This window comes from Trichoderma virens (assembly GCF_000170995.1).
Source record: "Trichoderma virens Gv29-8 chromosome Unknown TRIVIscaffold_90, whole genome shotgun sequence".
Classification (NCBI taxonomy): domain Eukaryota; kingdom Fungi; phylum Ascomycota; class Sordariomycetes; order Hypocreales; family Hypocreaceae; genus Trichoderma; species Trichoderma virens.
The window spans coordinates 1,656,743-1,682,430 of record NW_014013659.1 but is presented as its reverse complement, the minus strand read 5'-3'; the positions used below and the strand labels follow the sequence as shown (position 1 = coordinate 1,682,430).

Sequence of the window (25,688 nt, the reverse complement as noted above, 5' to 3'; positions counted from 1 at the left end):
GGGTTCGACCCCCGCGTGAGGCTTTTCCTATACATCAGATCCTTCTGTCTTTCTTTTTTTGCGCTTTCTGTTTGCTCGTAAACGGATTGTTTCTTTTTCTTGTATCATTGAGCTCTTCATTAACCAATTGGTTCCACCAAAAAGCTGTAAATATGTAGATAGACAACAAACAGTCTTGCTCTCTTGTGGCTGACTGATTCCTTCAAACTCCACAGCGCCTTATTTTCCCATTATTACATGCAATTCATATCCACGTCCCTTGAACACAGAGACGAGAAGAAAGAGAAGAAAGAGGTGTCGTTTCGTCCTCTTCTTTACCCCTTCATCTCCTCACTGGCCCCCAGCAGCGTTACACATAACACTGAAGCTAGGGCGGCCAAGCTTCCCAAAATCAGCATCTGTACACCCTCCCAAATGCAGCGCATCCAACTGCTCGAGGCGTCTCCTCCTCTCAGCAACCAGCTCTTGCCCGCACCGAATGACATCAGAGCCAACAGACACAGGGCAATGCTCCACCGGAGACCAAGACCGACTGTCGAAGCGAAGAAGTAGGGCAGCAGAGGAATGGTGCCGCCGATAATGTAACCCAGAGAGATGGATAGACCCGAAGCGAGCGGCCAGATGGGCAACTGATCCGCGCCACCAGACGTCTCTTCGACGGAGAATGTGGCTCGTGAGGAATGCAGTTGGCGGACGACGTCGTACAAGCCCTCGGGACGCTCCTTGAGAGTCGACACGATGTCCGTGACCATCCACCCAGGCAAAGCGAGGGGCTCCAGATGCCGCCTTACTAGCATCTCCTGCGCCTCTTTGTTCTTCTCATCGATGCTCTCCCTCCCGCTGTCATGATGAAGCATGCCCTTAAGCTCCTCCTCGTCGCCATCTCGGTTCTCTGTCGTAGTCGAGGGCAATTCGTCTTTTGCGGAGAGATAGCCGCCAATGCCCATGCTAATGCTTCCCGCACAGAGTTCTGCAAGACCAGCGTAGATGACGGTGTCAGCGCGCCCTAGGGAACTGAGGCCCGCAGTGAGGGCGAAGGGCACAGTGAGGCCATCTGAGAAGCCCAGGGTGAAGTCCGAGAGGAATCGGATGAGGAGGGGGCTTCTTGATTTCGACATGATGGAGGACTTGGTGTTTCGGCGAAGACAAGATGGCTGGGAGAGATGCGATTTGGAGGGAGATTCAATGGGAATCTGTGAGTCAAGTGCGAGGGAGGAGGGCGATGATGAAGATTGAGCGAGGTGAATCAACCAGCCCAACGCGTCAAGGGAGGACAGGCTTGTCGATAGCTCATGACGATGCGACAGAGTGACATTCGGCTCCTCGGTCGAGCTCTTGAGCAATTGCTAGCAGCAGTAGCTCAGGCTAGTTCCTCATGCCAATAGTTCCCTCTATCTCAGCTGTGAGCACGCGGTCTCTGACCAAAAGACCCAGTCTGCTCCCTTGCATTCTGCACGCACGTTACATCGCCTGGCCAAATGTTTGCTTCCCCGAAGGCATCCAAACCCACCCATCTAGCCCACTCTCCCCGTCGGTCTGCCTGTCCCTCGACACCAACCCCAGAGGAGACACCGAGCAGTCTCTCAAAGAGGCTCTGATTTCCCTCATGCCAGACAATAGTCCTCCGCGTTTCTGCCGTCCTTCCGTAGGCCGGGCCAGGCACTCCGAACCAGTTCTCGCATGCCGCTCCAAGCAGATGCTCGATTTGGGCCCACGTGCACACTAACTCGCCAGTGCTTAAGAATGGGTGGACGCTGATTCGGGGGGCGGAGAAAACCGACAAGGCGCATAAGCCTTTTTTCTACAAGCAGGGGGGTGCCTGGCAAGGGTCCGTGGGGTGGCGCTGTGGGTTTTAGGCGGGGAGCTTGATGGGATCACAGGATTTTTGTCTTGCCTTGTTCTCTGTTTCCACGATTTGGAATACCATGTCTTTGATGAAATCGGTGGTATGACAGTCAATTAGGCGGTAGACAGGCAGAGAAAGAGAAAGCCGAGACGTTGTTACTCAAGAGAAAGAGTAAAAGAGGGGATACGTGATACAACGTCTGAAGGAATTTTTTTCTTTCCGGCGGGTGAGAAGAAGAAAAATGGAGAAGCCGCCGCCAAACTAGGAAGCTGGGACTTTTGGATGTGCCGGAGGTGGCGCCGTGCACGAGCCGATGTATGTAAGTCGGCGTGCTTAGCAGTATTAGGCAGTCAGCCAAGGCCAGGCACAAGGACATCATCATCACCGCTGTTTGCTTGTTTTGTTTTGTTTCTACATCATATGTACAAGGGAGCATGTGAATCGGGGACATCGCAATTGGTGTGTACGAGTATATACAATTACTTTTTATTTAGGTCATCTGCCGAGGTTCAGAGCTACCTTACTGTCTATCCAAGCAGGACAGACATCATCTCCCAAATTCACCAATTCCAATAAGACATGTAGTTAAAATATAATATATTATCAAACGTGGGAAAAATATCAACACTTAGTTGGTGGAGACGGGCTTGTATCCCTGGGGAGGGTTCAGGCCGTCGGGGAGCTCAATGGTGTCGGCGTAGTAGGTGGCAGACTTGCTGTGCTCCCAGGTCTTCTTAATGGCGGGCAGGATGGTACGGCCAGAGAAGCTGCGGTCGAGAGCCAGGTTGGGGGCAGGGTACTGGTTGTTGGGGTTGCCAGTCTCCTCGTTGAAGACACCGGCGTAAGAGGCGTTCCAGAAGTGGCTGTTGGCAGCCCTGGTGGAAGACCACTTGCGGAGGCGGTCGCCAGTCTCCTTGGCAACCAGGTCGAAGACGTTGGCACCAACATCCCAGCGGCCCAGAGTGTGGAGGTTCCAGTTGGCCTCGACGGTGGCGATCTCGCTGTAGTGGTTATAGAAGTTGTTGTCGGTGGTGCCAACAAGGTGCTTGGGGACGGCGTCACCGAGCAAGATTGCGAGAATCTGGTTGCGCTGGGCATAGGTCTCGTTCTCATCCCAGGTGAGGAGGACAAGGGTGTTGTCCATGAAGTGCTTATCGTTCAGGAGGGGCTCGAGGAAAGCACGGCACCACTTGCCAGCAACGCCGACGTTGGTGTCGTGGCCGTCAGAGGTCATGTTGGGGGTGATGAACATCCACTGAGGCAGCTTGTTGTCCTTGAGGTCCTTGTGGAACATGGAGCGACCGGTGTCGATCATGGACAGGTTCTTGACCTGGGACAGGCGCTGCTCGTAGTGGGTGACGCTGTTGGCCAAGATGGCGGGGTTGTGCTTGCGGACGTAGTCGTTGGCACCGGTCTTGGTGTTGACGTAGCTGAAGCCCTCGTAGCCGGTGTAGGGCTGGTCCTCCTGGTAGTGGCCCCAAGAGATGCCACGATCCTCGAGCAGGTCGATGACGGTGGACACGTTGAAGTCGGCAGAGTTGAAGTCATCGTTCTGCATGCCAAAGTAGTCACCAATAATACCGGCCATATAGTTGGGCTCAGAAGGGTGAGTGACACCGAAGTAGTTGGTCAACTTGACACCCTTCTTGGCGAACCAAGTGAAGTTGGCTGCAAAGCAAATACTGTCAGCGTCTTCCGGGTCCCCTTCTTTAGACAAAGGATTCGAGATTCAAACTTACGGTCACCATCAGCCTTGTCGTAGTCCTGGTTCTCAAAGTAAATGACAACAAAGCGGTCAAAGGCCTTGCCCTTGACGTGGCTGGTCGGGCTGCTGGTCTTGGCCGTGGCAGCAGCAGCAGCAACAGCAGCAGTGCCGGTGGCAGTGTACTGAGACTCCCAGACAGTGATGGTGGAGGAAGGCTTGGGAGGCTTGCAGTGGCTCTTGTCAACGGCGGCGGCAGAGGCCAGGCCGGCGGCAGCCAGCAGAGAGACAACCTTGGACAGCATCTTGAACGGGCTTTTCCTTTTCCTTGGATCCTGGTGAAGACGAGCCTTGCTGGAGAGGACGGACGGAACCAAGAGAAGGGGGGCGGCCGGGTTTAATACAACAAAGAGCACGCCGTGTTCCTAACCGAGACAGTGATCAGCCCGCCAGCTGGGGCCTGGCTGCTGCGATGTTACCCGATGCTGGAGACGTGTATTACTGTATTACTGCGTATTTCGTATCCATTACTACAGTCCTGTACTCGTAAGTACTACGTAGTAGGTACCTAGGCAGAGATGCAGCGACTTGCCAGGGTGCTGGCTACCTCTACCTAGTCGCTCCCCTCTGTGAGCTTAACCCGATTAAAGCTTGCCACGCGAGGGAACTGTCATTAAGCAGCGACAGTCCACTGGGGAATAGGTACCAAGGCCCTAGCGGATAAATCGGCACACGATGTCCTGGATCTCAATCGAGGCTGGAAAATCCACGATGCGCCTCTTGGCAGCGTTGCCTTCCCACGTGCTGGAGAGCTGTTGAAGAAGAGAAAAGAGAGGCGGACCTGCAGCTCATGTCTGCTAGCTAGCGACCTTTAGTTGGGTGGGTTTTAAGTGTCATCAAGCCACCATCTTGCCGTACTGGCACTAACATTTAAGCCCTGGCGACAGGGTTCTTTTGGGGGCCCAGCTTGTCTTCCTTGGTCGGAATCAGCTTGTGGACTGATTGCCGAGTTTCGTGCTTGCGAACGACATACCGCCTCGGTCAACGAATGAGTGCGGCCTAGTTACAAAGCAGAGCCTAGGCTGCTGACGGGTATGTTGGTGTGGATAATGGCGCTGCAGAAGGACGGAATAATCGAACCCTTTGAGCACATGCTTGGCAAGGTTCAAGGAAGATGTGAAGCACCAAGTTGCGCCTGAGGAAGGGCGGATACCGGAAGAGGACCGAGGATCGAAGACATGAAGCTACTACTATTTGCTGTCCAGTGTATTGGGAGGAGCTTAGTGTTGCGAGTATACGTGAATGAGCAGCAGGAACTTGCAACACCAAATACTAAACATTGGTGTCACTCCAGCAGAATACAGGTATGCTACATGTACCTATGTACCGGGGGGCATTACATATATACGTCGAGGATTCAATTCAACTTCAATTATTGGTCGTACAAAGCAATGTCAAATATCATCAAGTAGAAAAATCAACTACCTAGGTACATACCTATGGTTGCCGTAACTCTCGTCCCCAAATAAGGCTCGCGAGGCTCTACTTGTCAGGCTCATTTTCCAGAGGTTCAAAGCCTCAACCCTATCGCCACAGAAGGACTCTGGCTTGTCATAGCACCTCGTCTAGCGGCTCCTCCCGCTGTCCAATCGCCGTTGCGCCCGCAGGCATGCCTCTCCCGAACGCCTAAATATTCTTCCACCCGCCCGTCAGCAGTCAAATCCGGCCTCCGACCAACACGCGGACAACACCATCTGGTCTCCCGCAGCTCATCCAGCTACTCCCTTTTCGACACCGGCCGTCAACTGCTCCTTTATACGCGGGCGCATTTTGGTGCCCTCCCTCTGATTGGGCTGCCTGGGATTCAATCGTCTCCTGCAGGCTGTTCGTAGTCGCATTTCTTCGAATTGCTGCTCCACAAGGCCGACATGTTCACTGGGAGCTAACAACTATCGCATTTCTTCGTACCTGAATTAACGCGCTCCGATCGTCCAAGTCAAGGCGACAGAGCTCATCCGCGAGGACCCGGTCTCGGAGCGTGCCGTACCATGACAATACCGGCTGTGACGGTTCTCATCCCTCCAGAGCTTCGCCGGTGAGTGCAATGGATGCTGTTGGAGCGCATCAACGAGGAGACTCGACTGGTGCTTTTGATGACGAAGCTCGTCAAGAGCTCGGCGAGCAACGGCCCTTTATTCGTTCGTCGAGTTTCCGTCCTTCTCGACGTCACAATGGCCGCGGCTCTCGATCCCGCTCTCAGCCTCTCTGGAAGCTAGGTCTCTTCTTCTTCATTGTCACAGTCTCTGTCCTGGCGCTAGCCGCCGTCCCCTTCAGCCTTCAGTCGCTTTCCAGAGAATCTCCGCCAGATTCAACACATGAGGGAGTTGACGACGATGACCACTCTCCGGGAGAGCATCCTGCTGAAGATGAGACTGATCACCATGAGGCCGAGTCTGAGCCTGCTGCAGGAGATGGCGGCGAAAGTAGCTCAGGGCCACTGATTGTCCACTATAAAGAAGAGATACCAAGTATCCCAAAGCTAAGAGATGTCTCGGAATACGTCTTATCCCCTTCTTGGGACTTTGGCGCTGCTCCTACCACCAGAGAGTATCATTGGACAATTGTAGATGGACGCCTGAATCCTGATGGAGTCTATCGCCCAATGATACTCATCAACAACCAGTTCCCCGGCCCTCTGGTTGAATGCAACGAGGGCGACACTATTCGAGTCATTGTGGAGAATAAAGCCATCAATGCTACTTCGATGCACTTTCATGGTCTCTTCCAAAATGGCACCAACTCCATGGATGGCGCCGTTGGCATCACGCAATGTCCTATTGCCCCCAATTCAACCTTCACTTATGAATTCAAGATCCAGGAGCAGTCAGGCACGTACTGGTATCACGCCCACCATAGTGCCCAAGCATCTGATGGTCTCATTGGGCCAGTTGTGATTCACTCCAAAGATGAGCGAACTGCTCTGCAGAAGCTGGAATACGCTTCGGACAGAATCATCATGGTTCAAGACCATTACCACAACCTCACTTCGGAGCTCTTGATGGATTATCTGAAGCCTGACATGGAGAATAATGAGCCTGTTCCAGACAACGGTCTCATTAACGGCCGCGGCGTGCGTGATTGCAAAGATTTCAATGGCTGGGATTGCGATACCTCTAATGTCTCGACCCCAACTCTTGACCTTGCTGCTGGCCAACGCCACCGACTGCGCATCATCAATGTCGGTGCCTTTGCTGAGTTCCAAATCCAGTTCGATGAACACCCCTTCTACGTCACTGAGGTCGATGGCACCGACGTGTTTCCCGAGCCGTTCCATCGTCTCAACATCCTCCCAGCCCAGCGGTACAGCGTTATCCTGGAAACCAATGTCACCACTACCGATGCCTTTTGGATGAGAGCCCGAATGGTCACTCACTGCTTTACTACTAAGAACTCCCGTCTGCAGCCCGAGATTCGGGCTGTGATCCGTTATGATTCACCCGAAAGTAAAGCCATGGACAAGGAGCCTACCAAGGAGCCTACCAGCAAGGACTGGCCTGAAGCCATCGAGGTTATATGTCGCGATCTCAATGTCTCTGCCTTGCATCCAGTCATTGCCATGAATCCGCCGGCGGCAGACAAGTACATGCGCTTCGACGCAAGTTTCATGATCGGTGACTGGCGTCTTGCACGCGGCTTTTTCAACCAATCGACCTGGCATCACAACGTCACCCGTCCATCTCTCCACCGCTTCCTCGACGCATCTGCCAACGCCACCACTCTCAAGTCACCCATTGCCGTCAACAACATGGCTTTCGACTACCAGAAGGAGCTCGTCATCCAAACACAGGGCATCCGCACTATTGACTTTGCCATCAACAACTTCGATGACGGCAACCACCCGTTCCATCTCCACGGGCATAAATTCTTCGTCCTCTACCAGGGCCGTGGCGGGTACCCCCCCGCAGCGGAAGACTTCCCGGGTTTCGTCAAGGAACACAATCTGGACAACAACCCCGTCCGGCGCGACACTGTTACGGTAGAAGGCTACAGCTGGGCAGTTATCCGCCTTGTGCTTGACAACCCTGGCATGTGGGCATTCCACTGCCACAACATGTGGCATGCCGAGTCGGGTATGCTGATGCAGCTGCTTGTAAGGAGTGACGTGGTCCGAGGATGGACTGTTAGTGATCAAGAGAGAGCCATATGTGAGCTCGAGGGCGTCGCGACGGGTATGAGACCAGATGATAGCATCTGGTTCGGCAACTTTGGCGATAAATGACGGTCTGTTTAGAGGAGTTTAAAAGAAGGGTCCACGAGGATATAAACAAGGCAATAGATTACGCCGCGATGAGAAGCGATACCATACACTAATCACATATATATAATGTACCAGATCTATTTATGTATACCTAGGAAGTCCCAACTTGGGTATTAAACACTAAGAAAAAAAAGAGAGGAAAACATATGACAAAAAAAAAGGAGACTTTAAAGAAAAATATTTTGCCCAGAAGTATTCGGAGCAGTATTCTTTGTTTTTTTGGAGTATGAATCAGAGAGTCTGATGCAGGCTATATAGAGCCGCCCATCTATTAACCCATCCTATCCCATTCCGCCCCATCCCAAGGACCGCTGAGCACAAAAGCTCAATCCTTCCTGTCTAAATTGTGGTGGAAACAAAAAAAAGTCTATCTTCGTTCATTCTTCAGTTTCCGCCGATCCATTCTATCGCCCAGCTGAACTGCGGTCCCACTAGGAACAATAGCTCAGTGAGCTACTCATGCCATCTCTCACCTCACTTATCGAGAGATGGCCCTCGCACCTCATATCATCCTTTTGCTCTGTTTGGTATACCAAAGAAGGAAAAGGGGTGATAATAAATGGAACAATACATTGCAGCCAGAATGAATCGGACTAGTACAATAAATTGCATGTAAAACGCCTGTGCCCTGAGATGTGCTGTAGAGAGAAATAATGGGCCGCCAACAAAGGAAATTAATGCAACACAAAAGAGAAAACAAATTCGATAGCGAGCAGAGAGAATGCCTAACCCCCTTGCCTTGGCCGTGGTCCCCCAGTGTCGCAACGCCATGAAAACACTAAAAGAGAAAAGAGATGAACAAAAAGAAAACTTTTCTGGCCGAGCCTGAAGACCTGCCATGTTATCCGGAAACAAGATGCTCCACGAGTTGCTCCTTGCAAGGCAGCAGGACGCCAGTATACCAGTGCTAATGCGGGCTGTAACAGATGACTAAGACAAAATAAAATGCGCAGGTAGATGTATCTCTTGGATGGAGATAATGCAGGATATCATGCAGTTGATTCCGTTTGTTTGTAATTTCAAGTATATCAGTTACACTCTTCGAGCAATGTTTACTCCAGGGTTGACAAAAGCCCGAGATGCAATATCGCTGAACCGACGCACGACGTTTGTTGTTCCGCCAGTGACCTGGGATTCATCCAGAATGAATTTGGATGCGACGGCCAGCCTATTCTTGGGGTCCGATTCATCCAAATGCTGCGGGATTGTAGCAGCATATCCAGAATCAAAGTTTGGTGCGAGCTCGCGGACGACAGCTATGGAGTAGAGGACGTCGCGATTCTCGCGGCCGTCGAGGAGGTGGCGCATGCGGCTCAGAACATCTTCCCTAATTTTGACGGTCGCAGGCGAATTGGGATTCTCTCTCCTGCGAACAAACTCGGCCAGGCTATACCAAAAGTCGAACTGGCGCACGCGGTGGTGGTCTCCATCTGCCACCGGAGGAGAGAGGGGGTTGCTTAGCAGCTCATCGCCGCAGAGCAAGGCCTCGACTACCTGTAGGCGGTTTCTGGCTTCCGTGGGGTCGTTGTCAGGTGGTAGGTTAAGACGCATGGAATTGATTGCCCTATCGGGTATTTGGTATGCCGTACAAGCCAACTCCCACACAATTCTGGTTTCCAGCACCCCCGAATAAGCCATCTGGGTGTGGTCATTGGCCTTGACGGCCTCGAGGATCTTGAGGAAAGTTGCCATGTGCTCGATGAGGTTGGCATCTTTGGGGAATGTCATTTTGCCATTCTCGGTAAAGTAGTACCAGCTCGTTTCGAAAAAGGCACTGAGCCCGCTGGCATACATTTCATGGTAGACCTTTGTGATTTCATTAAATGTTTCTTCCGTGTGACTAATCTGCTGAACGGGTGCGGGTGGGCCAAGCAAGTCGATAATTTCATCGATCTTCATCTTCTTGGCTGTGAAATGCCATCCGGGTTAGCATTTTAGATTGCCTTTATTATCACCAAGAGGAATGAGAGAAAGAAACCAGAAAAGCAAAGATTGGGGTTGGGTCAAAACTCACCTCGTAAATAGCTATTATCGGGGCCCGAAAGCGACATCTGGTTGGTGGGCATGGCAGACATGGTGCGTACGGCAGGATCAATATTCGAAGAATAGCCGTAGCCAAGTTCAGGCTTCACAGAGAGAGAAGGATTATAGGTGCTTGGTGGGATCGACGGGGTGCCAGGGTTTGAGCTTGTCGCATAGCCGCTCGGTAGCATCGGTGATTGGCTGCCGTACGAGTTGACCAGACGCGGTGTAGGAGGGCCAACCGTCGATCCGGACTGCACAGAAGCGATTCCAGACGGCTCGGTGGGCTGTGAGAGGCTGTTCGATGCGGGCTGCACACTGTTGCTGGTGGGGGTTCCGCCCTGCTGTCGGAAGATGGGATCGTAGCCCAGGCACTCGCGCTTCGATTTCCTGCAGTTGTTGCAGGTGGGATGCGTCTCGTCGCACTGCAAGGACAGATAGATGTCAATGGCAAGATTCTAGGTGGGGCGCATAGGTGCAGAAAACAGCTAGCTAGCAAAAGTGACGATGATGAAAAAAAGGAGGGATGAGACGAGAGAGAGAGAGGGCAAATGCAAGCTAATGGCGGTGTGGCTAAAGAGCGGAGAAGTGCTGAGTAGTCAATGTCTTGAGTGCAAGACAAGGAAGAAGTTTTCAATTGGCGCGAGGTGCCAAGTCTCACGCTCGCGTTGGTTTATAGCGGCGCGCCACGAGTTTCAAAGTTGCTCAGCTCTCAGCAGCTTCAGCTGCCGAGGGGCCGCTTTTTTTTTTTTCCTTGCTGCATCCCACGCGCAATACGAACACTCGCTTCAGACATGGCGAAAGTAGAATCGAGGAAAAGGAGAACAGAAATGAAACAATAATTTGGAGGAAAAATAGAATGAACAAGCAATTGTAGTGGTGAAGCTTCTTGAAAGGGTAGTAGTGGATGTCCATATGCGCACCTTGATTCGTCGTTTGCGGCAGGTTAAGCAGCCTGTCTTGGTTCGTCGCTTGATTTCCTACGTGCCACCACTGTCAGCCCTGGCCCAGAAAGCAGATCAATTGCTCTCCCTAGGGGTCAATGGAGCCGCGGCTTGTCCAATACATACCTTCTTGGGGCCCCGATGGTTGATTAACCGGGGATCGTGGGGAAGAGGATACCGAGCCAAGGCGTCTTGGGGGAAGCCATAGTTGGAAGGGAGAGGCGCTGAATGACTTGTGAAGTAAGGAGGGGTCGAGACGGCAGTAAGGGGCATGCTCATGCCCATGGACATGGAATGGTGCGGGATTGGAGGGACAGATTGCTGTGACATGGCGTCGATGGTCCGCATGCTGGGCAGTGACATCTGCGGAGTGCCCACGGGACTGACGCGGTATGCATCGCCCTGCTGAGCTGCAGCTGTAACTGTGGAATATGAGGCGTACTGAGTGGTCGGGAGGCTGGTCTGGGGAGGATAGATGGGCGACGAGGAGCTTGTGGGATAGCCGGCGTGCAGGCCGTGGAGAGCCGCAGCTGGCGGTCGGTGGCTCGCCATGTCGGCCTCGGACTCGGGGGTCGTGGTATTGGTCTCGGACGCCCGACTGTCGCCGTTTTGCTGAGGGGGCGGCAGCGGCAGCGGTTGCGATTGCGATTGCGGCTCGTGATGCTGCTGCTCCTGTGGTGGCTGTTGCTGCTGCCGCGGTTGCTCGTCCTTCAGCTGCGATTGCTGCTCTTCGGTGGGCTCCTGCGGAGGCGGCGCAGGGGCGGCGGCAGTGGAAGTCGAGTCTGCTGAGGTGGATTGTGTGACTTGAAGCTTGGGAGATGCCTCTCTTGTGGGAAAAGCAGGTTGAGGAGCAGTGTCGGAGACAACAACGACAGAAGTCTTGTCGTCTCCCGAATCGTCTGGAACCATTTTCTAGTCTGTAGTAATTCCAATTTTATGGAGCGCCGACATGGAATAGCGTTAACCGCGACAAGGGACGCGACCCCCGGCCCGTACAAGCGACAGGAGAGGGAGGGCTGGGCTGGATTGCTCTAGTCGCGGAGAAGAGATTGTGTAGGTTGTGATGTGCAGGCAAAAGAGGCGCGGATGCAAAATTGAGCTTCAGGTCTGGAGCATAAGGTAGCAGGCAGGGCGGCCCGTTACAGGCAAGGTACCTGCTGGGGCAGTACAGGTACAGGCACTTGTGCGGTAGAAGCGCCGCTGCAGGTGTGCCCGCAAGTACATGTACAGGTACCTACTAAGTACGTACAGACACTGCAGCGGCGTACATGCACTCGGCCCACTAGCGGTCGGTACCTGTCCTCTGGCACCTTGGCACCTGAGCACCAAGTACAGGTACAAGCACAAGCACAAGCACAAGCACCTTGGCTCTCGACTGCTGGCGGCCGGGGCCCCCCCAGCTAGGCTTATTAGTCGGCTAGTGCCAGCTCCTGGCCAACTCCCGGAAGCTGCTCCGTACAAGACAAGATGAACACAATGGAACGCTGAAAGGCGGTAATTCTCTTCAGCAGAGGATGATGGACGGAGCACAATTGATTGGATTGGTGCTGCGTAGGTATGAGGCGTGTGCCTGTATACGAAGGTACAGGTATGTACGAAGCTTGCAAGTTCCTCCTTAGTACCTGGGCGAACATAGACCTGAGAGATGCTAACTGGATCTGGCAGGGAGTTGGGACGAAAGTACGAGCACCTGGAGCGTTTGGAGACGCAAAACGCAAACATCAATCACATCTCGCCCAAACACCATTGGCAAAGGCCGCGAGATGCAGCCGCAGATGCAGGCAGCGTACGAGCACTCGTACATCCGCTCAATCAATGACCATCGAGCCCAGCTCAGCAGGGCACCACGGCATCCACTGAGACGCTACGAATATTGATTCATCAGTCGCAACATGCATGCGCGTACAGCTGGTTAGTGCAGTAGCTGCTTCGTGCTAAGGTGCGGAACAGATGCCCCTACATGACGGGGTAGCACTGCTAACCACGCTTCCAGTTAGCACTCGGATTGTACGAGCACTGCTGAATACGCGAGTCCTACTGCGACAAGCAGGTACTAGGACTCGTATCTTAGTGCTTCAATATGCATGTACGCGCGGATGCCGGTTCGCTGTCTTGATGCTAGCTGCTACTTACCCAGAACCTTGCTGGTGCTCCGTATTTGGAGGGATGCTTGTCTGTGATGGAGTGCCCGGTAGGGCGGCTCGGACGACGGACCCGGTCCAATCGAATCGATTCTCGAGCTGCATCGGCAACCCTTGAGATCTATTGGATTTGCCCTTTCACTACCACCACACCAGACTGGAGTGCCTGTACCGTGTACGGCAGTCTGGCTGCCTTGAAGCCGATGCCACGGCTCGACGCCCATCCCAAGGTAGGGTGCATGTTAGCACACGACGCCTCGTGCTAGGTACAGTAGAGTGGGCGAAGATAGTGTCAAGTTACTCGTCATTTTCCGTCCACCAATAAACAGCCGTGGCAGTGATCCAAAGCTTCAGCCGGGTGCTGATGTCTGCTTGCTTCAGGGGTGGTGGTTGAGGAGAAGACACGACACGTGCCACCCATTAGGTAAGACTCCAGGTATCTCGATAGCCATGCGGCATGGTTCTTCTCGGCCAAACTGCCTGGTCACTGCTTGATATCTTGGCTGCTCCCATGCCTGTACAAACGAGCACAACTCAACTGCATCCCAAGCAGCTCTAGTTCTAGACTGAGCTGAGCTGGACAGAGCACACAGACAAGTGCCTGTAGGGAGCGTGCATTGCATTGCTAGCACCGGGTACGCTGGACACCGCCGACAGAGGTGGGCTTCTTCCCGTCTTTTTTACTCTCGCGAACCAGCATTCGGCTATGCTAGTACTACTGTACATGGTACTGCTCTAGCAGAGCGGTCCACTAACCTCCTACGCTATGTTCATGTTGTCTTAGACGTGGAACCTCTTGGTCCAACAGCCGTGCCTCTCGCCGCCAGCCAGCAACAAGAGAGGGCCGATAACGCCTACCTGTGGATAAGATCGATGGAGATGCAGATTGGCGAGCGATAAAATACGAGTGGCAGAAGGGACTGGCCGGCCAAGTTACGAGTAACTGGTCATTTACTACCTCCCTACTGTTCGACTGCTGGGCGACAACAGCAAATCGACGGAGCATGGCTTGCTGAGCAAGGATGGCCGTGTACGCTGCAGCAGCTCCCAACTCTTCTCTCTCCGATGTGTTGCTTGCATGCCGAAAATAGACACTTGTCCAGGTGATGCAGAGGAAAGGAGGAGGTACTTACGGTACCAGAGGCTATCATGAGCACGAGAACAAACTACAGTATGCCCGCACCATCATCGTGGCGTCTGGAGCTGCAGCGATGAGGACGGACGTTACCTGTACTACCGCTTCGTACCACGACTTCACACCACCAGGTGCTAAAACACCGCTACTCCGCAATAGTGCTCGGATCCCTAGGCCGGCTCGACGGAAAGTAGCGTGGAGACCAGGGGGCCAGGTCATAAACGGTGAGAGCTGCATTGTGCTGCATGTGAGCACTGGCTTTGTGCATGCATACTGCACATACGAGTCCTCCTCGTACATGTATACCGCAGCCCCCCTCGGGGGCTCACCGATTCGCAGCCATTCGAGGGGCAGCGAGCTGGCATCCAGATCGATACTGCAGCGTCTGGTCTCGAATATCCCCGAGACAATGCCTGCAACGGCGTTGGGGAACCAATCGCGCTCTCCTCGCTACCTAGCTTCAACCGCCTAGCCCACGCCCGCATCTCATCCGAGGCTCGATGGACAGGCGAGACAGTCGAGCCGCCTGCTTTCTGAGAGAGCGAGAGAGAGAGAGGGAAAAAAAAAAAGGAGCTCACCGAACCTTCTAAGAAACCTTGTTGCCGCCTTTACTCGTAGGCCTGCGCTCACACCCCGGACTTGTGCCCGCCGATATACTTTCCTTGTAGTAAGGTAGTTGTACACACGGACTTCATTCACGGAGTTGGGACCGGTGGATCTCCCTGCCCTCATGCAGCATCTCCCGTGGCCCTCAGTACGGAGTACAGGGAGCAGCTATCTGCTCTCTGCAGTACGAGTATGCAGTGCTACTTCGACTGTAAGTCCCAGTCCTCATTTTGGGGAACCCGCTGGTGGAGCGCGGTAATATGACAACCGCCATAGCTTGACACCGACTAATGTCTTCTTAGCAACCCAAATCATTATGGAGTGCATACAAGTACATTGATAGGCTGGCGCCAAAGAGTCAAGTACAGGTAGCTCAAGGGAGAGATGAGCCCATAGCTGAGCAAACCTGGCCCTGGACGGCGCAATTTCATTAGCGGCCCAGCAACCAGCCACCAGCTTGGATTAAGTTCCTCTCACATGATGGGGATCTGAATGCCTAAAGGGGAGGGGGGGAAGGAAGTTGGAATAAGAAAAAGCAAAGAAAAAATGAGCTGACAATGATGGCAGTCATACAAGTATAATCGACCAGGGCGCTAAGGAACGGCTGCTTCCTTGGCGAAGCGAAAGGGGAGCATCAGCCACATGGACAGCCGCAAGCCGCGCTGGTGCAAGTTGCTCCGCATTCTCAACCATCACCACAGCCGTACGGAGCACATACCTGTATGTACAAGTCGATAGTCTCGCGGAGCTCTGCTTACCATCGGTGCCAGTGTCATGCTGGCAGCTTCATACTGGTACATGTACATGGAGATGGAGGGACTTGAGCACCGCCTGAACACTACAGTCGCTCCATCCATGCGTCGCCAAGAGGATTCGCCTCCGCCTGGCTCCCAGCGAGAGCCTTGGCAAGCCATCAAAGGAGACGACAGCCGTGCAAGCAGCTCCTGGTACGGCCGATGGACCTGGCGATGCTCCCCGGGGAAGCGCCAAAAGGCGCTGCGACGCTTGCATTCGAGTCCAGGCGCCACTTTGCCCAAGAGCTTATTCCCAGACCGTATCATCTGGCTCCAGGCGTTTTGCTTTGTTCAGCGGAATGCAATCCCGTCACCGCTGCAGGGATCCAGGCGGCTGAGAGGGGTGCTGCAGCCAGCATCCGCGGTCAAGATAGACGTGGTATGCTACGTCGTCGCCTCCTAGTGGTTTCCGCCGTTTTAGCCTACGGCCCCTCAACAGCAGGCTAATACGTGGGAAGGCCTGAGTCTTGCGCACACGAGTTGCATCGACTATCAGCCAGCTCGATGCATGGAGGATCTAGCCGCATGACTTAGCTTGCCGGCTCTGCGACTCCTCTGCAGCTCCACAAGGCGAAACGTCTCTGCTAAAAGAGCCGGTCCATCGTGCCTGGTGGCATCGGTGGTTAGAGGCAACAGTCGCCGTACAAGCGCTCCTTACCATACAAATCCATCGGAATAATTAGCTGTACATTCAGATAAGCGAACACCAACGTCCTGGACAAGGTTCTTAGTCCTTAACACTCCTAGCTCTGCTACTGCTGCCATTACTCGTACTGTACGGAGTACGGGGGGCACAGGCAATACAGTCCAAAGTGGTGGCAGCGCTGACCGTCGAGCGTAACATTGCCAACAGAAGCTGAAGACGGGCCTGGCTCTGGCCCACTTTGGAGCCTGCTGGCCTGCCCCCTATTATCACTCCATTGCAGAAGCACAAATACGGACTGTAAGTGGCCTGTATGCCCTCGCACGGCTGGGGGTGTGCAAGTAGGGAGGGACCTAGCGCGGCAGAGGTGGCAGGTCAAAGTCACAACAGATGTCCATCATGAGACAAGGCTGCATGTTTACCGTTGTTCGGGCTCGGGTTTACTTCGAGACAGTCTCCTCGTCGGCAAGGCGTATTACTGCGAAGTTGTTGATAATTTACGGGCGCTAACTCCGCATTATGCATACAAGTACAGCCAACCTCCTGCAACGTTGGTCTGATCTTCTCAGGCCCGGGTATGCAGGCTTCCCAAGCCCACCGAAACGCCGAGTCATTCCATGCCCTGTCCGACTCGTCTCCTTTCTTCGGCAAAGGGCAGCACGCTAGCTAACACGCTCCTCTTGCTTGCTGTACAGTATGATCTTTTTTTTTTCAAAACCTTCCTTTTTATTCCTTTGACGCTCCTTATTCCTTATTCGCGTAATGTCGCTACCAGTCTAGATTGGATGCGGCAGACAGCCCCTGTTCATAATGTGCGGAGAATGCTACAGGTTACCTGCAGGCATGCAGTTTGTGTGGGCGTGTTGAACATGGCCACGCAGTAGTATCATATCACATGCAGCCGGCGTTGATATATACGAAGCAATGTCACTGCACACAGCTAATGCTGCTGCTGCTGCTGCTGCTGCTGCTCCGTGGTACTGCTAACAGCTGATGCTACCCCAAAGTATTTGGGACCTGTACGAAGCGGTAGCACTGCTCCGTGCCTATCATCTGTACACCTATGCATTACATAGATAGCGTCTCACTACCGTCCTATAGGATCAGATTCCATTGCAAGGCGTTCATCCATCTGCAGAAGGCATCCCACAGGTTGCAAGGCACACACTTACATGGATTCTCGGCCGCAGTGTTGCAGCAGAGGCTCCACCGCCTGCCAATCAAGCCCAGACTCATTCATCTCTGCGTTTCTGTTTCCAATAATAATCCAAGGGCTGGTGCGGCATGTCCGCGTCTCTCTGTCATAAGTCCACGCCAGGCAGCTCTTCCTAATCCGGCACTTACTGCGGCACACCTCTGCCGATGCGATCCTCTTCCATGTCGTTGTGTCCTCGCCCGTCGGCCCCACGTGGTCCCGCATCTGACGTACCGGCTCGCGGCCAGCGTTCTCAAGTGAAGTGTCGGCAAATAGCTGCCACAGTTCGGCCCAGACCACTGGCTGCTCTCTGTTGGAGAGGCCTCTGCCGATGGCTTCCATGGCCCCTGGTCTGCGGACGCCGTGGAAGGACACAATGGGCGAGCAGAAGCGGTCTCTCTGGACCCGGGCCATCTCAGGCGGCTCACCGTTGAAATGGTGGCTATACCGCTCGTTGAGATAGATCCCCAGCTTGATCAGCGTTAGGCTTACAAGGCGGTCACCCCATGTCTCATCGAGCGAGTCGATATATGACTGGGCGACGATGTCAGGGCGATCAAATAGTCGTCGCATGGCCTCCTGTGAGAGCACAGTGCCAGAGCCTCCGTGAGCGAATCGACTTTTGTAGTCACCTACGGCGCTACCTAGGTAGTACGGCTTTGCGGGATCCAAGTGGCTCAAGAGTAGATACAGTGAAGGTCCGATCAAGAAGGTATCGTCATCCAGGATGGCGTACCACTTCTTTTCAGGCATCTGCTTGTAAGCTAACTCCATGCCAGCTATGAACTTGACCGCTTAGATGTTAGCAGATTGAAGGATAGGGGAATCGCTGGTGTTGCTTTTCTGCGAATCACCTTGAGCGCGTCCAACTCCCACCCAAACCCTTGGCCAAGCTCCCTCGCCTTGTCCTCGTCGGCCAAGTCGACTGCTTCTTGAAGGGAGCGATACTTGGCAAAGCGGGGGTGGCCTTGAAGCGACGGTTTGACCTTGGTCTCCATTGCCGTATTCACAACATTATACGCAATAGGTAGCCCATCGTCTGTCTGATTTGTTGGCGTCCAGTCCCCAACAACGATGAAGTTCTTATTTTCCTCTCCTAAAATGTTTCCACTGTGAGAGAAAGCCTTCATCAGTGCAGGAACCCGATGGCGAGTGCCATAGCCCGTTTTTATGAGATAGCCGACCTCGTCTCGCAAGCTAAGAGGGTATGGCGTAGGTCGTTGGTGCAGCCAAGCGTCCCGGTCCGTGGCTGATGTTCGGAGTGAATTCACCAAGCGAGAGGCATTAAAGTTGATAGAGAGTCGGATTGGCGAGCTGGGGGGTAGTAAATGAAAGGCGATGCTGAGAGTGATGAAGAGACTGGCAAACAAGAGAACAAATCGCCGGCGAATCGGTCGTAGTATCAATGCCATGATGACTGGAGCAACTGACTAGATCGCGTAGCTGCACCTTTCTGGTGTTCCAGTGGGATGCTGTTAATTCACCAAGGCGTCCTTCAACCTTCAACCAAAACGCAACACCAGCAGCGAATAGAAGCCCAAAGACAAATAAAATGGGACAAAAATTCTCTCCAGATTATCACAGATGACGCAAGTGAGCCACCATGGCAACTCTTCTGATTAGATCAGTTACGCCCACTGCCATTCTATTCAATAACTTCTAGGGGCTTCTGTTTTCCCCTCTCTTTACTCTGGTGAACTTCAATGGCTGCATAAACTATGGAGATTTGTAACTGCGCCTAAGCCTCCTCTTAATGCGTGTATGACAATGAGCCTTCCACACTCCGTAATCTGCGTGAAGATCAGTCCACTTAGGATCTTATTAGTAGAGATATCCAGTTACGGTCTTTCTCTCTCTTTGATTTCCGTCCTCTTTTTGGGGGGGTTCGTCTAAGCTGATACAGTCTCTGTATCCACCACTGATCGTCAAACGCAAAACTCCGTCGTTGGGGTTGCGTGTTAGTTGTTAGCGGCGTGATCGACGAAGCTGACGCACGTTTGTGGGCGTCAGACTCAAGGGAAGCTTTATGTGGATTTTTCTATTCATTTTTTAATATAATAAATTCTGCTTTTATAAAATAGCAGTCATCGTGACTTTTCCACACTCATAGCAACATGTTGGTTAGATGGGAGCTATGCAGCACAGTCCCTGCTTCATGCTCATAAGCCACCGCTCATCTACTCTAGTCTATTGTACTGCTCGCACTACGATCTTGGTCCACATGTGATCAACATCACTCGTGCGTGCATAGATACATGAAAGGCAATTTACTAGAACAACCCCAAGCCCGCTTGCTGTCCATCATCAGCTGCCACCGAAAGCCGGAAATCGCCCGCCTCGTAGCAATGGTGGCAAATTAGCTGGGGTCCTTGGAAATTAAGCTTAATTATGGATAATGAGCATTACGACGCCCAGCGAGATGAAGCCCGAGGTGAAAAAGCTTCTATATAAAGATTCCTGCCACGCATGTCAAAGAGATTGACCCAAATTACGGGGCGAAACGGAACTTCGGCTCAGACCCATATTAAATCAGCTGAAAGGCTTCTGGAACGATTGCGAGTGGATAATCGGGGAAATTATAGTTCTTGCTTTTGTTGTGGGCAATTCTTCATCGCCACAAGGTCATTATCTAATTAAATAGCAGACTCAATATTGCGGAACGCTCAAATCCACTATAATTTGCAACGCTGCGACGGCCTTTTTTTAGATGCTACTGATGCTACTACTACTACAAGTACCTGTACTCTCTTACTCGTACAATGGATATCTTGTTCATGTACAAGTGTCTTCCGCGCCCCCCTATCTCCCTCCTGTTTCCAATAATACTTCTCTCCACCGCAATCATACTTGTATGTTCAATGTAGTTTCCGCGGCTAAGCAAGCCGAGAAGGTTCTAGTTCAGATATGTTCTTTTTTTGGTCCTCCGGGCAATTTTCTACAGTAGTACACAAAACCCGAGATTGAAAGAAACGAAAACGCCGGACAAATGCATAAAGCAACGAAATCAAGACAAGAAAGAAAGGGGGAGGTTTCCAAATCGTGAATACTTCGTAATGGGCATTCAAAACAACGAGCAAAAGACATGCACAGAGGTCGAACGGCAGCCCTTTTGGCAGAAGGTGCAATCATTCTTCCGACTCCAGCTCGTAAAATAGCAGATATACCTCTTTCTGCATGCCCAAGACCTCGCTTGTCTTGGCCTCGCGTACCTTTTCGTCGCTCACTCGCCACCACTTGTCCGCGGGCTTTCGCTTCTTGGGTCGCGGATGAGGCTTGCTGACAGCCAAGGGGCTAGGTGATGAGGATCCATTGAGGCTTGACCTGGGAGGTGCGAGCTTGGACAATGCCGATTTGGTAGATGCGGCAACAGATCGAAGGCTGTTGGTCTCGCCGTCTCGGTCTTTGCCGTTCGTGAGAGGGTTGGGGAGATCGGCAGGCACGCTTCGAGGGGCAGATTCTAGCGATGGCGTAGACGAAGTCGTGGCTGAGGACGGTGAGAGTAAATCCGGAGTCGATATGGAAGGGCTGTCAGATCGGAGGGCTGAGATCTGTGGTGTCGAAATGGGGGTCGGCGTCTTGCTATAGATTTCAGACGGCTGAAACGTGTTGATGTTTGCGTAGGGTGATGGTGTGTTTTGTCGCCTAAAGGCTTCGTAGTGACCACTGTTGTGGCCTCCTCGATGTGTCACCACACCCAGAAGCTTGTATTTGCGTTGTTCGATGACGCTTCCAAGCGGCAACTGCTCAGGGAAAGACACCTTGGCCGAGTTTTTCTGCGTGACTTGGCCAATGCCATAGATGGATCGGGACAGGTGGATGGCCAAGATTCTAGGAAACGTAGACATGCGCGTCGTCTTGGCGATCCTTCTCTTGGGCGCATATCGAATGTCACCGAGTTCCACATCCTCGGGCGGCCGCTCTGGGTCAAGCGCTATAGCCATCTTCAACTTCTCAATGTTCTCTTGGGCCAAAGCCTTGAAGCTCTCGGACGTCGATTTCGCCATTTCGTGCTCGAGGTTGGTCCTAGTCTGCACCAGGCGACACATTTCGCATTTGAAGTCGTCGATATATTCCGTCTTAAAAATACCGTCAAAGCATGCGTTCAGCGTCGTCGATGAGACCTGCGGAACTGCCAACGTTAGACTGCAGAAAGTCTCCTCCCTCGGCTTGGTAGTGTAGCCGCAAGTTTGGCATTGGATATGCGACTCGTATTTTCCTTCCAGTGGAAATCCCTCCTCGAGTTCTAGCGGAGCCTGGATCTCGCGAACAGCTCTCTGCACCTCGGCCAGGTCGATATTGACTGGGATCTCGGACACAGATGCCTCTACGTCGTTGGCGATGTCAACAACGTCATCCGATCTGTCTGTGTCGTTGCCATCCTTGGTATTATTCAATTCGGCCACTGCCGCGATACCCAGCTTCCGAGCATGCATGCGTGCACGTTGGCCGGCATGATACTCGTCCTTGAGCCTCTCTGCCACAATCTGCAAAAACTCCTGCGCATCCTGCTGCTGTCTGCTGATGCGCTGCTTAAACGCAATCTCCAAGACCTTGACGAACGGGAAGGGCGAAATGGCCTTTTTCGAAATGGGTCGCTCGTTAAGCGCGTCCAACATCTCCTTCAACCCATGTGTCACCAGCCCATCCTGAAGGCCCTGAAGCTTCCACTGCGCAAGCTGCTTCCCATCCAGGGGCTGCACCAAGTTTGCGTATACGGCCGGGTCTTCGATCCGGCGGCGATGTGTCTCGCGGATCAGGTAGACTCGTAGCTCGCCCAGCCCAGCCAGGGCCTGCAACACCGAGTTGATGAAGCAGTCGTTGGCCTGATTGCGCAGCCCGACGATGGTCTTCTTGCGCGAGCTGGTGGTGTCGTGGTCGATGGTGAAGGTCGGACCGAAGACGTAGATCAGAGCGGCAGCGGCGAGAGACGCCCCGGCAGCGTAGGAAACAACAGACGCCGTCTTATCGGGCATGGCTGAAGCTTCGCGAGGATCTTGGGGGTGAGCGAAGCGGAAGCCTCGGGTTGGCGTGCGGAGAAGCGGATATGCGACAGTGAGAACGAGAGCACCAGGGCGGCCGGGAAAAGTCTCTAGAAAAAATTAAAAATGAGAAATGCAGGCTCCCTGCTCGGCCGCACAGGGCAGACGGAGATGCGGGCTCGGCTTCAGGCTTCACGCAGTGACGGGCGTCGCGGACGGTGGCATTGCAGGAAGGCTTTGCGTGTGAAGGGGAGCAAAAGGCGGTTTGTCACACACGCCGGCGCATCCAACCAGCTCTGGACGAGATTTCCAGTCTGTGCCGGCTAGCCTCCCGAGCCTGTGCAAAAACAGTAGGAGATACGAAGCAGTCGTCGCCTCCCGGCTCCGCAACTTGGCACAGGTACTACTGTCATGCTCCGCCCAGGCTGTGTCTGTCTGCAATCAAATCTCGACAGCGGGGAAGCCCCGGATTCCTAGCGGGTAGCCAGCCAGCCAAAGCCTTTGCAGGAGTGCCGTACGAGGTAAGCCGGAGTATTTCGTGGCGTCGCGCATCGTCCGTCTCGTTCTTTTGGTGAGCGTCGGCCGAACTCCTGCCCTTGTTGCCTTGGTTGCATGGCTTGGTCCTCGCAAGAACGGAGAATCTCACCCATCGAACGAATCGACGTCCAGCATTCGGTGGAGATTCGCGCTTTTGCCCCCAAAACTTCTGGGTCCCCGATTTTCGGGTCCGGAAGGGCTGGTTTGTGTGTGCGTCTCGTCTCGTTTGTGCCTGGGCTAGAGAAAGGCTGATGGCGCCGATTCTAGGCGGAGATGCGACGTTGAGCCGGAGCTTTCGGGGCTGTCAAAGCCGAGCCGCGGATGAGCCGAATTCCGGGGAATTTATGGATCGCGTCTACCCTGGATGAACATGATGGAACTGATATCAAGTCATAACAGGCGGTTACATTAGATTTTCTTTATAGATAGTAAGTATTCAGTACCCCAGATTGGCTAAATATATTCAGCATTACTCATATTAATATCGAAGCTAGGTGGTTAGGTAGAGGAATAGAGCGGCGGTAGAAGAACGCGGTGTTAGCTGAATCGATAGCAGAAGAGGATGGCCATGTTAGACGAAGGGAGCAACAGTAAAAGAAGATGGCAGTAAGAAACCGAGTATCCTCCTAATTACAAATTTACGGCACTTGGGATACTGGACACCCATGTAGTCACCCTCTTTTATGTTACTCATGCGGAGGAGAAGAAGTACATACTAGGTATTATATAATCCAGTAAAATCTTGGTGCAGATATCAACAACATTTCCGTGTGCTTACCGGCTAGAGCACTCTATCAGTGCCTCATTGGAGGATTTGCCTGGGGAATCTAATACGATAATGGTTCGGCCATCAACCTTCTTCCTTCTTGGGTCTGACTCGGCTGCTGCTCTGGCCTTCTTCTTCCACTGCTTGATCTCTCTTTGCCGCGATTCTGCCTCTTCCCACCGCTTAATTTCGTTTTCGCGAAGGGCATAATCTGGGAAAAACTCTCGCCTAATAGCAAGCCCAACCCCTGGCAACTCGGCTTCAATCTCGAATAGAACAGACATCACCTTGGGCCTAGGGCTATTCTTGCTCATCTCCCTACGCCCAAAAGTTGGCATCGTCTGCCGTAGCGGGATGCCTGTAGCGTCTGGCTTCCTCGGTAACCCGGCGACGAGAATGTTCTGGGCCATTCCGACTGCTCCCACCGCAAGCAGGAACCAGGTGTCGGTTTTCAGCCCTCCCGCTGTGATGAGAAAGACCAGCCAAAGAATTGCTAGTATCACGGAGCTGACCCTTGTCCTCAGATCAGCTCTTCGGGCTGCACCGGCAAGATCATGAAGGTATAGCCCCCGATTAGTTCCCGGACAAATGACAAAGACGTGGGGGTGTCCGTTTCCTCGCGTGAGAATGTATGTGTCTGATGTGTTTTTGCGACAACTATACTTCTGTAGTCTCCATTCTCGCAAAGATCCTGTAACGATGGCCAGAATTGTTCCGACGGCGGTTAGGAACAGTATTGACCAATTTCGTTTTGTAATAACTGGAATGGCAGCAATTGCGAGCTGAGTCGGCAACACGATGAAGAACAAGGTCCAACACTTGTCCCACCTCTGGACTCCTGGATTCTCACCAGCCTAGGTAATGCCCGCATTAGATATGGACGGGTCACTATTGATTGCAGCTGAAACTTACTTCAAAGACGGTTATCAACATTCCTGAATCAGACTCTGACGCCAGATTGTCGATTACCTTGCCATCTTCCTTGACCGGCTCCATCCATGTTTTGAATTGCTTCTCCACTTCAAACTCCAGATCTCGAATCAATCTTCCGAGAACCCAGGAATTATTTGTTTTCTTGATGCCGCTACTGGCAGTGATTACAACTGCTGGGTAATCTGGATCCGGCATAAGCTGGCCATCTCCAAACGCCGACATGAGCGCGTTGAACGCATACGCAACCCATCCAAAACTGAAAGAGACCAATGTGATTTTTTCGCCGGCTAACTGGGCAATTGCTTTTTGGATGATGTCGCCGCCGATGATTAACAGCACAGAGAAGACCTCAGATGGGTTCTCCATCTGCTCCAGAAAAATCGCCGGCGTAGGATCTGTTCCTGTTCCATCTGATCGGCGTTCGATGAACCGTTTGAGTGGTATCGGTGGGAGATATTGTGCTTTTGTTGTCGGTGCGCTTCTGGCCAGCCGTACTGCATGCAAGACGTGCCGTCAGTTTCGGATTGGAGCACCTTCGCAGACTTATACGCAACTTACCGAAATAGAACAACAAGGACCAGAGCCTGGTGACGGCAGAAACCCCGTTGCCCAGGGCCATGCTTGCAATTTTTCAACGGTAAGTCGTCACTATCCATGATGAGGGGACGACTTCAGGGCGCATTTTGTATCTTCAGCCGCATGACCTGTGCTAGGCGGACATGGGTGTCGATGCCCAATGAAGATTTGGTGTATCGCCGATAGGAAACAGGGGAAGAAGCCCAATCAGAGGCAGAGACGGTGTAGCTAGCTGAGAATTGAGAACTGAGCGGTTGTGATGACTGATTATTGGTATGCATATAATTATGCCCATCTTGATGCGCTATGTAACGGGTTCATTTATAAAATACTACTAAATAAGCTTGTTCCGTTGTGTTTGAACGTTCCAGAGGGTGTTCGGGACTTGTGCGCATTTGGGGTTTGGTCTTGCGTTCATCAGCCATGCCTTTTTTGTGTGCATTTGCGTGTAGTATGGCTTGGATCCTCAATATTTAATTTTCGATCGGCTGTTGCCAATTGAATTGAGCTACTAATTAATAGGTATGGATTGATCCCGAGTTTTGAACCAA

General features: G+C 52.8%; 8 protein-coding genes across 8 annotated transcripts; 2 read left to right on the top strand and 6 right to left on the bottom strand.

The window, feature by feature from the left end:
* Nucleotides 1-314: 314 nt before the first annotated feature.
* Nucleotides 315-1,127, bottom strand: TRIVIDRAFT_40807 (uncharacterized protein; the record flags this gene model as incomplete). Its single annotated transcript, XM_014095595.1, has 1 exon — nt 315-1,127. A coding segment is annotated over one exon (813 nt), but the record flags the coding sequence as incomplete, so codon positions are not given.
* Nucleotides 1,128-2,307: 1,180 nt separating this feature from the next.
* TRIVIDRAFT_87714 (uncharacterized protein) lies at nt 2,308-3,893 on the bottom strand (the record flags this gene model as incomplete). Its single annotated transcript, XM_014095594.1, has 2 exons — nt 2,308-3,514; nt 3,586-3,893. The coding sequence occupies 2 exons, from the start codon at nt 3,851-3,853 to the stop codon at nt 2,475-2,477; spliced, it is 1,308 nt and encodes a 435-aa protein (XP_013951069.1).
* A 1,778-nt stretch (nt 3,894-5,671) lies between these two features.
* TRIVIDRAFT_174487 (uncharacterized protein) lies at nt 5,672-7,981 on the top strand (the record flags this gene model as incomplete). The annotated part of the gene is made up of 1 exon (XM_014095593.1): nt 5,672-7,981. The coding sequence occupies one exon, from the start codon at nt 6,211-6,213 to the stop codon at nt 7,825-7,827; it is 1,617 nt and encodes a 538-aa protein (XP_013951068.1).
* A 923-nt stretch (nt 7,982-8,904) lies between these two features.
* TRIVIDRAFT_1173 (uncharacterized protein) lies at nt 8,905-11,447 on the bottom strand (the record flags this gene model as incomplete). Its single annotated transcript, XM_014095070.1, has 4 exons — nt 8,905-9,773; nt 9,881-10,346; nt 10,672-10,859; nt 10,955-11,447. Coding segments are annotated over 4 exons (2,016 nt in total), but the record flags the coding sequence as incomplete, so codon positions are not given.
* A 3,391-nt stretch (nt 11,448-14,838) lies between these two features.
* Nucleotides 14,839-16,096, top strand: TRIVIDRAFT_65389 (uncharacterized protein; the record flags this gene model as incomplete). The annotated part of the gene is made up of 4 exons (XM_014095592.1): nt 14,839-14,925; nt 15,017-15,082; nt 15,453-15,887; nt 16,070-16,096. 4 exons carry the CDS (start codon nt 14,839-14,841, stop codon nt 16,094-16,096), a joined length of 615 nt encoding a protein of 204 aa, XP_013951067.1.
* A 1,223-nt stretch (nt 16,097-17,319) lies between these two features.
* Nucleotides 17,320-18,758, bottom strand: TRIVIDRAFT_41353 (glycosyltransferase family 31 protein; the record flags this gene model as incomplete). The annotated part of the gene is made up of 2 exons (XM_014095591.1): nt 17,320-18,087; nt 18,201-18,758. 2 exons carry the CDS (start codon nt 18,756-18,758, stop codon nt 17,320-17,322), a joined length of 1,326 nt encoding a protein of 441 aa, XP_013951066.1.
* Nucleotides 18,759-20,471: 1,713 nt separating this feature from the next.
* On the bottom strand, nt 20,472-22,319 carry TRIVIDRAFT_56797 (uncharacterized protein; the record flags this gene model as incomplete). The annotated part of the gene is made up of 3 exons (XM_014095590.1): nt 20,472-20,787; nt 20,839-21,578; nt 21,696-22,319. 3 exons carry the CDS (start codon nt 22,317-22,319, stop codon nt 20,472-20,474), a joined length of 1,680 nt encoding a protein of 559 aa, XP_013951065.1.
* Nucleotides 22,320-23,840: 1,521 nt separating this feature from the next.
* On the bottom strand, nt 23,841-24,930 carry TRIVIDRAFT_24038 (uncharacterized protein; the record flags this gene model as incomplete). Its single annotated transcript, XM_014095589.1, has 2 exons — nt 23,841-24,482; nt 24,541-24,930. Coding segments are annotated over 2 exons (1,032 nt in total), but the record flags the coding sequence as incomplete, so codon positions are not given.
* Between the last annotated feature and the right edge of the window lie 758 nt (nt 24,931-25,688).